Source organism: Podarcis liolepis, assembly GCF_965112155.1.
Source record: "Podarcis liolepis genome assembly, chromosome: 12".
Classification (NCBI taxonomy): Eukaryota; Metazoa; Chordata; class Lepidosauria; order Squamata; family Lacertidae; genus Podarcis; species Podarcis liolepis.
This window is the reverse complement of record NC_139563.1, coordinates 12,473,778-12,485,524: the sequence shown is the minus strand read 5'-3', so window position 1 is coordinate 12,485,524 and position 11,747 is coordinate 12,473,778. Positions and strand designations below refer to the sequence as shown.

Sequence of the window (11,747 nt, the reverse complement as noted above, 5' to 3'; positions counted from 1 at the left end):
ATGCTGGCTAAGCTCTTGTGCTCAGGTCCTGATGAAGGTTTCCCATGGACATCTGGCCAGCCACTGGGAGAAGAGGATTCAGAGCTAGATGGGCCATTGCTAGATCCAGTAGATTCTTCTTATGTTCCTCAGCACCCACTGATTCCGCAAAGCCTTCCCCGCACCCCAATTTGTAGCTTCACCTGTTCTGTGCTTTCCGTCGTCTCCCCGGCCCCTCCGCTCCTCCAAGCCTGCCTGAGTTTTCATTTTGTTTTATCCTCTGGGCAGGGAGAATGTCAAGCCTTTTGTGGTGTACTGCCGAAAGAGCTGCTCCAGTTCACAGGTTCTTGTGTTAAGCAACCTGAGCCAAAAATACCTTAAGGATTGTCTGAATCCTTAACCACTGAGATCCTCTGATAAAGCACTTCTGGTACTTCTGAAATTTGGTCAGTCTTTGCTAAGAACAGAACCTTTTGTGTGGCAGGTCCTACTCAGTGGAACTCCCTGCCACTAGAGGTTCAACATGTTTTTATCTTTGTAAACTGCGTAGAAGCCTATCTTGGCATTAAGCAGCTCATGGATTCATAAATAATAATTCACATGGGGAGGGGGGAGAGACAACCTGCCTCCCTCCCTCTGGGACCCCAAGCAGCTGTCCACCCCCTCCAGTCCTGCAGTCCTGGGCTGCTTCTTCTTGGATCCTCCATCCCTATGCCTTTAATACCATATACTGCACAACCCAAAAGCAGGGAAAGGGCTGACCTGCAGGCAGGCTTCCCTGTGCATGCCTGACCAAGCCACAGACTGCTGCCCCCCCTGTATTTTTATTGCAGTTTATAGTAACTTAAATTGATGGTTTCCTTGTAGATTTTTATTAAATTTGTGCTTTTTAAAAAGTTGTATACCACTTAGAGATTAATATATTAAGCAGCCTAGAAATTGTTGGTGTTGGCATCCATCTGTCTCAAGAGACCTGGTTTCCAGTTAATCAGTAAGTTCATGATAAAGAGTGGGGTGGGGAACCTTGAGTTCACGAGGTCCACCAGGCCTCAACGTGTGGGGCAGGTGTGGGGCAGATAGAATAATAGAACTGTAGAGTTGGAAGGGACCACAGGGGTCATTTAGTCCAACCTCTATAAATGCAGGAATCCTTTGCCCCATGTGGGGCTCAAACCCACAGCCCTGAGTTTAAATCTTGTGCTCTACTGACTGAGCCAACTCTTGAGATATTAAGTGAGGCTTGGCCAGAAAGGGCTTTGTAGGTTAATGTTTTCCCTCCAATAAATGGGTGTGGGCATGAGAAGAAATTGGCATAGCTCATTACACATGGTGTCACACGTTCCTTCCCAGGGGAGACCATTTCATGGTGCTCAGAAACGTTACCTTCCACACAACACGAGCAAGGGAAATCAGGTAATCCCAGTAATAAACTGTTGCTTCTTTGTGCTGGGAAAACACAATCTCTTCACCAAGTAAGTGCTTCAAGAAAGAAGTCTGAATGCCCTGTGACAATTGAGCATTTATTGTGATATAAACTGATCATCTGGAAAGGCCTCACGTGCCTTTAAGGAGCCCCCCCCCCCCCCCCGCTGCTATGTCTCTTTAAGTAATGTAGGGAAGGGGAAAGTTTTTAGAAAGGCCTTCCTTCTTCCTTTGCCCTCCTCGCTTACTGCTGCCTGGAGAAGAGGTTCCGGAAAGCGTTGTTGTAGTTCTTGTTGAAGGCCGTATAGATCAGAGGGTTGAAGAAAGAATTGGAATAGCCGAGCCAAAGGAAAATGCTTTTCCAGAGCGGGGGTATGTCACAGGAACAGAGGGGGTTGATGAGTTCTGTGATAAAAAAGGGGATCCAGCACAGCACAAACACCCCGATGAGGATGCCCACCATAAGGGCAGCTCTCTTCTCTTTCTGCTCCCTCCACGTGTCTCCATCTGTCTGGAAGGTGACTGTGGCGTGCCGGGCGGTGAACACCATCTGCGGCTGCTGGGAGGCTTCCTTCACCTGCCAAAGACAAACATAATCTTCAGACGCATGTGTGTGTTTGTTTTGCTGGCCGGCCTGCCACCTGCCAGTTGCCAAACATGAAATCCTGTGTGCTGCATGCTAATTTGCAAGATGATGCCCAGCAGAGGTTTGCCTGGAGTTTTGCGGTGGGGTGAGAGTTCCAAGCAGGTGCGCGCACACAGCTGAACACCTCCTATGCATACCCTCAATTTGGGGGGGGGGCAATATATAGTGGTCACAGCCTCAATTTGGCTTGCACTCCTGGAACAGCCACCTTTCCACCCCCCTCTTACCTAAAAAGACACCACACCTTACTTCACAGAAGGTGGTGGAGGAGGTGGGGAACCCCCCTACAGATACCCAGAGCACCATCTTTTACTACTGGGGGGCCCCTTTTGCCTTGGGAGAAGAGGGAGAGCCGAACACTCAAAAGACCTCAAGTACTTTCATGGACTGCAAGAAGATCAAACCTCTCCATTCTGAAGGAAATCAGCCCTGAGTGCTCACTGGAAGGACAGATCCTGAAGCTGAGGCTCCAATACTTTGGCCACCTCATGAGAAGAGACCCTGATGTTGGAAAAGATGGAGGGCACAAGGAGAAGGGGACGACAGAGGATGAGATGGTTGGACAGTGTTCGGACATGACTAAATGACTAAACAACAACAACAAAGTGAAACCTCTCTACCTGGAGCCAAATTGCTGCTGAATATGAGTGGCAGGGGCTCCAATACTTTGGCCACCTCATGAGAAGAGAAGACTCCCTGGAAAAGACCCTGATGTTGGGGAAGATGGAGGGCACAAGGAGAAGGGAACGACAGAGGACGAGATGGTTGGACAGTGTTCTCGAAGCTACCAGCATGAGTTTGACCAAACTGTGGGAGGCAGTGGAAGACAGGAGGGCCTGGTGTGCTCTGGTCCATGGGGTCATGGAGAGTCAGACACGACTAAACGACAACAACTTTCAGGGCAAAGGGTTGGAAGGCCACCGGCTATCCAGAGCAGTTGTCCACCTTTGACTACCTCTAGTTCACACCACAACGCAAAAGCTAACCAGCGGAGAGTTATGCAACACCCCAGTGGAATGGGGCGACTCCCCCCCCATCAATCACTGTCACTGCCGGGAAAGGCCAGGGACTGCAGGCAGCCCAGCTGCCCAAATGAGAAGTCCACACTCCTTGTTGACAAGATCACCTGGTCCACAGGGAGATGTTTTCTACCAAGTCAGCTCATCTAACTTAGTATTGGTGACACTGACTGGCAGAAGCTATCTGAGGGTCAGATGGGGGTCTTAGCCCTACCTGGAGATGCCAGAGATTAAACCTCATACCCTATGTATGCAACAGATGGGCTCTACAACTAAGATACAGATTCCCTTCCCTGGATGACTAGTGCCCTGTGAAAACAAGTTTTTACCCTGCCCCTCTCATTTGATGGACTGTACATGGATCATGGATCACAGCCTGGTTGTGGCAAAGGGGCTTGAATAACTCAGAGAAGCTGTGAGATATGCCGTGCAGGGCCACCCAAGACAGACAGGTCATAGCTGAGAGTTTACACTAAATGTGATCCACCTGGAGAAGGAACCAGCAATCCACTCCAGTATCGCTGCCAAGAAAGCTCCATGGACAATAACAACAGGCATATAAAAGTCAAGTGCCTGGAGTGCTCTGGTCCATGGGGTCCTGAAGACTCGGACACAACTAATCAACTAAACAACAACACTAAAGTTACATCACTGGTAGATTGTATTTTTCCCCACCTATAAGATTTCCAACGTTTTATTTTTGCCCCCCAATGTATTTTTCGTATTGATACATTATGTTGTGACTGCAGCAGCCTCATGCTTTTCTATAACGCTATAAACCCCTGTGCATTAGATAAACAGCAGCATCTATGGCTAGAGGCATGTACTTAGCAGATCCCTTATACTGAGAATATCTCTGGTGTGACTGCAGTTGGAATACTGTGGGTCGTTCTGGTCGCCTCACCTCAAAAAGGATATGGCAGAGTTGGAAAAGGTTCAGAAAGGGGCAACTGAAATGATCAAAGGATGGAGCAGCTCCCCCTACAGAGAAAGGCTGCCACATTTGGGACTTTTCAGTTTAGAGAAAAGGCAAGAGTAGGAGGTGGTGTGTTTATGTAAGTTTATAAAATCATGAATGGGATGAGAAAGTGGAAAGGGAAAGTTTTTCTCCCTCCCTCATAACACTAGGACGTCCAATTAAGCTGAATGTCAGAAGATTCGGGACAGATAAAAGGAAGTATCCATTCATGCAACACATAATTAAAACTAGGGAACTTGCTCCCACAGGAAGCCGCAACAGCCATCAACTTGAATGGCTTTCAGAGGGAATTAGACAAATGCATGGAGCGTAAAGCTATCCATAAGGGACTCGGGTGGCGCTGTGGGTTAAACCACAGAGCCTCGGACTTGCCGATCAGAAGGTCAGCGGTTCGAATCCCTGCGATGGGGTGAGCTCCCGTTGCTCGGTCCCTGCTCCTGCCAACCTAGCAGTTTGAAAGCACCAACTGCAAGTAGATAAATAGGTACGTCCAGCGGGAAGGTAAACGGCGTTTCCATGCGCTGCTCTGGTTCTCCAGAAGCGGCTTAATCATGCTGGCCACATGACCCGGAAGGTGTACGCCGGCTCCCTCGGCCAATAAAGCGAGATGAGCGCCGCAACCTCAGAGTTGGTCACGACTGGACCTAATGGTCAGGGGTCCCTTTACCTTTAAAGCTATCTATGGCTACTAGCCATGCTGGCTAAGCTCTTGTGCTCAGGTCCTGATGAAGGTTTCCCATGGACATCTGGCCAGCCACTGGGAGAAGAGGATTCAGAGCTAGATGGGCCATTGCTAGATCCAGTAGATTCTTCTTATGTTCCTCAGCACCCACTGATTCCGCAAAGCCTTCCCCGCACCCCAATTTGTAGCTTCACCTGTTCTGTGCTTTCCGTCGTCTCCCCGGCCCCTCCGCTCCTCCAAGCCTGCCTGAGTTTTCATTTTGTTTTATCCTCTGGGCAGGGAGAATGTCAAGCCTTTGTGGTGTACGATGCCTAGCACAATAAAGATGCTAATTAAATGTTAAATAGGAGCTGCAGTATAATGTGCTGCTGGCCAGCCGGGGCTGAAGTTGCGAGATTAAAAAGCAGGAGGTGCCAGGTCCCAAAGGGTGGGTCACAGCTGCCTTGGTGTGGGTCGCTCCCCAAGTGCCGTGTATTGTCAAGCTGCCAAATGTAGCTGTTGGCTGCAAGATGGTACTCAGGCGTGGAAGGCTAAGGGGCCAGGGCTGCGGAGGATCAACAAATGGATTCTTAATAAAGACAAGATTCAATTGGGATGTTCTGCAGATGAACCAATTGTTAACTGGTGACTTATGGAGTTTATGCAGAGACACTGAAAGGAACCCTACATAAATGGGCTGGGTTTTAAATTTTTGGCACTAAAATGAAAGTGTTACCTTCTGTATAGCTCAGTTAACTGCCAAGGGTCATGGGAATGAAATATTTACATAAAATATTTAGATATTGCCTTTCATTTTGGCCACATTCACACCATAGGTTTATAGCACTATGATGCCATTTTTAAGTCATGGTTTCCTCCCCCCCCCCAAAAAAAAATATATTCTGGGAACTGTAGTTTGTTAAGGGTGCTATTCCCATCTCAGAGCTACTGTTCTCTCAGTGGTTTAACAATCAATCCCTCTTCATAGGGAATTATAGCTCTAGGAGTGAAATAAATTCCTTGAGCTGAAGGAATTGGTGGCAAAATTTGCAAAGGGGAAGGCATGCAAAGTGAGATGTTGATGTGCCTGGAATTGAAATTTTAAAGAGATGTAAATTTTGACATCACAATTCACAAGATTATTCAAAATGATTCGGGTGCTGAAACTTTTTTTTTTTAAATTGCATTTGAGAAAGGCAACCAAAGATGGTTGTGTTACTTATTATTGCAATTTAAAGTAGATGTGGCAGTTTCGAGTTTTGTGCTGTTCACTTTTTCTGCAAGACACCTGTTTTTGAAAATTGAAGTTAGCAATTGGCAGGCAGGTGAGCAAGCATTTAGCCTTGCCAAGGGCTCAAAGTAGCCTGGCACCATGCAAAGGTCCCTGGTTCAATTCCTCCCATCTCCAGGTAGCACAGGTGCCAACTTGAATAAAATATTGTGGGGGCCCAGGTAAGCCCCACTCTGCATAACCGATCACATGACGCAGTGCACACACACCATTTGAATGGGAATGCCCATTACCTTTGTGGGGGCCCAGCCCCCTCAAATATTTTATTGTGGGGGCTGAAGCTCTCACAGCACCTAGGAGTTGGCTCTTGTGCCAGGTAGTGTTAAGAAAGACTCCAGACTGAAAACCTGGAGAGCTTCTGCCAATCAGTGTAGGCAGCATAGAGCTACACAGACCAGTGATCTGACTTAGAATCCATTTCATTTGTCTTTAAAATGTTCCCCCATTACCACATCTCTGTATCAATAAAAGCTTCTGTTGATACCTGCCTGTCTGTCTGACAACTGTTAAAGGCACACTATCCTGTCTGTAAAAAGGTAGCAATTCTAGAATTAGTCTTTTTAGCAGCTATTCCCTACCCTTGCTATTTTCTTTTTAAGGCTGCTTAGGTTTCTAGTCCATATGATGCCCTAAAACAAACAAACAAGATTTTCAGTGGATGCTGTGTCCTAAATAAATGGAACCAATGACTTCTGAGGATACTGACGCTGATTTTCTGCCTTACAATTTCAAATTATTTTGTGTGGATAGTCTTATGATCCCAGACGTGTGTAAAAAGAAAAGCCTTTTGTGAGCTCTCCCTTGAGTGCTTTTAGGTAATGCATCCACAAGCAAAGACAAAGGGCTTGAATTGTGTAGGTTCTCCTATGTGTGAAATGTATCTCAGTTTTCATCCTGTTTGCTTAATTAAGGGATTAATATGATATACGCATAGCAAACTCATTCTTCATGCATGGAACCTTATGAAACCAAAACTGCACACCCACACACAAGAAGGGAGGTATAAACAGGCTTAAAGAAATGGCAATGATTGCAGAACTACAAGAAAGGTACCATATTTTGCGTGGCTGGGGGAGAACTATGCAGGAGAGGGCAAAAAGCAGCTCATTGAGAACTGAGCAAGATCAGTGGATAAGGAATGCTGAATGGATAGTAGGTAGCAGATTGGAGAATGGAATGGAATGGAATAACAGGGCATGGCTTGTTGGCTGGCTAGAATCCTGAACAAAGCAGCACTGGTCCAGCCCCAAAGAGAAAAAGAACGAAAGCCCTGACTGATGTCAAGAACACTATTAAGATTAAACTTAAATATCTTTAGTGGGAGATAGCCCACTAAAGCCAATATGTGTCTTTTAATACTTGACACTTTCAAGTTTTCCAAGTGCTTCATGGATATTATCTTTGCAACAACCCTGTAAAGAAAACCAGGATTAATGCCTCCTTATTTCAGATTGAGCGAGGGGGGGGGGGGGGAGGTGATGAGAAGTAAGGCAGAGGGAACAATGACTACCTAAGGATGGCTAGGGAGTTCCTGGCTGAGATGAAATATGAGCCAAGGGTTTGTGAGCTCACACACTCAGGCAGCAGACAGCAACAGCCATTGCATAAGATAAATAAATTCAGCAACTCGCTGTTAGCCACTGTGCTCAGGGCTCAAAGTGGTTGTTAGTCAAGGCCAGCCACAGACATTTGGGTGCCCAGCACAGAGCAGCAAACAGTGCCCCTCCCTGAGTCCAGGTGTACAGTACACAAGGCCACCAGAAAAGTCCACAAGCGCCTCTCCCCAGTACTAAAAACACAACAACAGTAATAAATTACTGACAGCCACTTCACCCTGCCTAACAGAAGGTCTGCTGTGTGAATGTGCTGCCCAGTTCTAGAGCAGACAGCAGCACCTGATGAAAAACTAACCTCCAGGGCTTCAGGTGTGATAGGAGTGATGGAGTTGCTCTTCCGGGATCCAATGCGAAACTTGGCTGCCTTGTAGATTTTCCAGTAGACAAAGAGCACCACGCAGAGGGGCAGGTAAAAAGCCCCAAAGGTAGAGAAGATGGTGTAAGAAGGCTCCTGGCTGACTTGGCATTCCTCGTTGCCCTCCGAATAAGTCTCCCCCCAGCCAAAGATCACCGGAGCCAGAGAGATGATGGCCGAGAGGACCCACGTCAGAGCAATCATAATGTTGGAGATGCGCCGGCGGGTCCTCAGGGTGTACTCTAGGTGGCGAGTGATGGACCAGTAGCGGTCCAGAGCGATGGCCGTGACGTTCCAGATGCTGGCCGTGCAGCACAGCACATCGCAGGAGATCCACACCTGGCACAGGATCCGCCCCAGCCTCCAGCGCCGCCCGGACAGTTCGTGGACCAGGCTGAGAGGCATCACCAAGGCGGCCACCATCACATCCGAGATGGCCATGGAGGCCACCAGGTTGTGAGGAACCCTGTGGAAAGTGCGGACACGCAATATGGTCGCCAGGACCAGCACGTTCCAGAGGAAAGTGGCAATCACCAACATGGCCAACAGAGTCAAGACGAGGACGCTAAAGATAGACAAGGGTCCACGGGCGCCAGGGTGGTCCAGGAGGGAGCTGGAGCCCGTCCGGTTGGATTCTGCTGAAGTAGTGACTGAGAAGCAGGTGAAGTTGGGGCACCAATCCATTGTGCGAGGATGAGCAGTAGAAAGTTTCAGAAGGCAAGGTGGAGTGAAATGCTTCTTCTGGTTGTAAAAGGTGGTCTCCTTGTTATCCCCCAGGTTATATAGTTAAGGAAAAACCATTGTTCATTGGGGGGGGGGGGGGGTTGCCAGATTTTTTTATTCAATCCAGAGTTTATCAGTTAGGCTGTTGTGACTTATCCTGGCTTGTCACCTGAGCTGGGATCCGTTTATGAAATCTTCATTGCCAGGAAATGCAGGATTTCCATTTTGGCTGCTGTCTTGCATTCCTTATTGTCAATTTTTAAGTGGTATTTGTCATAGCTTTAATACTGCCTGGTTTGCAAACCTCCCCAGAGAATATCGACTGGTGGGTGGTGATATGCTTTTAATAAGTAATGATAATAGCAATAGTATTTCAGGCTCCAGAGCTCGGTCACACTCCTGGTTTGTGAAGCATCGATCCAGCAGGTGAAGGCCTGGGATACACACTAAGGAAATATTTGTGAGAGATTCCAAATTCTGTGTCGGAGTTTGCCGCATCTGTAAATTGACCAAAGAGAAGCTGCATTAAGAACGATACACATTCCATTGGAGAATGACAAGTCTTCTGCTTTTCTGAAGCATTTTTGCAACGTTAGAAAGTTAACACATTGGTTGCAGGAAGTTTAGGGCAAAAGAGAAAGCAAGAGATAATGCCATTGCAGTGGAGGAAGAAGAAGAAAAAGCCCTTACAAATACTGTACCAACAGTTCTGACTTTGTAGCCTCCTCTCCCCTCTCCCTTCACGTCTGTCTCCTTCTTTGAGAAATCTTAGATTTATTGTCATCTATTCTTTGTCAGGTCCGTGCTTTACAGAAACAGATGTATTATACAATACCGGGGGGGGGGGGGAATCCTGATGTGCCTTTGCCACATTTGCCACGGAGAAATCAAAGCCTCCAAAAACAGAATTAAGGACTCAGTCTCCCCTCCGGGGTAGATGGCAGGCCTCTCTACACAAGCCTGAGCCCTATCAATTTTAATTCAGGTGCTAAACATAGACACCACCACCTTTGACATCTTTCTGAGAATGCAATAAAAAACCCCAACTTGGAAACTTCTAAAGATCAGAGCCAATGATAGCTGCAGCCATCACAATTTAGACCAGGCTGACTATACTGTCTCTTTTTCCTGTGGGCATTTGTAATGCAATTGAGCATTCTGGCAAACGTTGCCCGTATATTGCATCACAAAGCAACCAAGACAAGCTCTGCTGGGTGTGAAAATGCACTCTTAGGGATCCCTTTTGCATCTTCCACAAAAGCAGCTGAAAGAGGATGTTGGCCACTGCTTTCGCCAAAGCACTCCACAGGGGAAGCTCAGCATTTGGAACATCTGCAACAAGAGATCACCTTCAAAAAAAAATTCCTTCCAGTAGCACCTTAAAGACCAACTAAGTTAGTTCTTGGTATGAGCTTTCATGTGCATGCACACTTCTTCAGATACACAGATATACACCGTGTATCTGAAGAAGTGTGCATGCACACGAAAGCTCATACCAAGAACTAACTTAGTTGGTCTTTAAGGTGCTACTGGAAGGAATTTTTTTTTTTACTATGGCAGACCAACACGGCTACCTATCTGTAAAGAGATCACCTTGTCTGCCCTGGCTGGGGCTTGACAGGAGATGTCGTTTGAAACACTTGCAGGCACCAGGTTACTGAAGACCAGGACTTTTTCCCCAGCTGGAACTCAATTCTGACACCTCTCAGGTGGGCGCCATTGCCATTCTAAGAGAACAAGGGAGGTGTTCATGGTGAGTTCCGGCTCCTCTTTTTCTAGAGAAATGGCACTGCCGAAGACTACCCTACATAATGCCTGTGGGATCCTGGTGTGTGATCAGACAACCGCGCCACGGGACAGAGCTTGGGCTCACACAAGGGTGGTTGCACAAGCACACACAAAGAACAGACCAAAAAGCAAACGGCAAGTAGGGACCCTGCAAAGAACTCTGCTAACACGAGGCTTCCCCCAACCCCAGGTGTGTCCCAGCCCCACCAGCACCTGAGAGACTCACCGTGGATTGAGAGTCCCTGGCTGTCATCGAACTGGGTACCTTCCATCGGATGAAGGTATCTTGCCACTGCCACAATAAATCCGCTAAAGCTGAACGCTGTTGTGCGCCCTTGCTCTGCTCCACGGGGCTGCAGCCTTGCCGTGCAAGTCCTAAGCACGCTTCCTCGGAAGGAAGCCCCCTCGAGGGTGTTTAGGATGCCGCCGTTCACTCAGCAAGCCCCGAGGAATTCGATGGCACTTGCTGCCAGACAACAGCCTGAAGTCGGAGAGGCGCAACGAGACTTTCTTTTTTTTAAGGCAGCGTTTCCAGGAAGGTAGACCCCGCTGGATTCAACGGGGCTCGCTTCCAGGAAGGAACACAGGATCGTGCGAGCCACGTTGAATTCGGTGGGACCTCCCTACCGTGTGTTTTTGTGTCCACACACAGGCTAGCGCTGCAACGCGGTTCTCTCTCTGCGCCCTTCCCCCCTCGCAACGCTTTATTTGGGAAACCGCGCCCGATCCACGCGATGGCAATACCTGCGGGGCGTCTGCTCTGCGGCTCCAGCGGCTGCGCTGCAGCAGCAAAGGGAAGCCGCCCTCCTCCTCTGAGTCCGCTGTCTTGCTCCTAAGCCGAGGCGCGCCCATCAGCTGACAGCGCCCGCTCGGCTTCCCAAGGGCTTCGCGCGGTCAGGAGGGCGCCTGGTCCCCGGAACGGCTCCCTTCACCCGCGCATCGCGCGCCTTCGCGCCTGCCTCCTCTCCGACCTTCCTGTTCCAGGCAGAGAGAAAAGTCTCCCCAGCCCCGCCGAAGCTCTGCGAGCGCCGTCCCTCTCCACTCCCACGGCGTTGGTTTTTCCGGGGCGGGGGAGCCTCGCAGGCGCTGGCCAGGATGCGCCGCAACACTTTGGCCCTGGGAGCCGCCTGCTTTGCTCCAAGTAATAGCAATCTTCAGGTATCCAAAGGGCAATATAAGCAAGCTTGTTTTCTCCTCTTCCGGAGAAACAATGGCTTCAAGTTGCGGGAAGGAAGATTCCGACCAGACATACGGAAAAACTTTCTGAC

General features: G+C 48.5%; 1 protein-coding gene across 6 annotated transcripts; it reads right to left on the bottom strand.

The window, feature by feature from the left end:
* Positions 1-847: 847 nt before the first annotated feature.
* Positions 848-11,532, bottom strand: HTR5A (5-hydroxytryptamine receptor 5A). Of its 6 annotated transcripts, none has more exons than XM_083467184.1 (4): positions 11,224-11,532; positions 7,909-9,189; positions 1,637-1,978; positions 848-1,514 (listed from the first exon to the last, which is right to left on the bottom strand). In XM_083467184.1, the coding sequence occupies exons 2-3, from the start codon at positions 8,650-8,652 to the stop codon at positions 1,646-1,648; spliced, it is 1,077 nt and encodes a 358-aa protein (XP_083323310.1). In that variant the 5' UTR covers positions 8,653-9,189; positions 11,224-11,532; the 3' UTR covers positions 848-1,514; positions 1,637-1,645. The 6 variants fall into 6 exon arrangements, with proteins under 6 accessions (XP_083323310.1, XP_083323307.1, XP_083323309.1 ...); XM_083467181.1 differs by having other exon boundaries at positions 848-1,522; positions 10,706-11,518; XM_083467183.1 differs by having other exon boundaries at positions 10,706-11,518.
* Between the last annotated feature and the right edge of the window lie 215 nt (positions 11,533-11,747).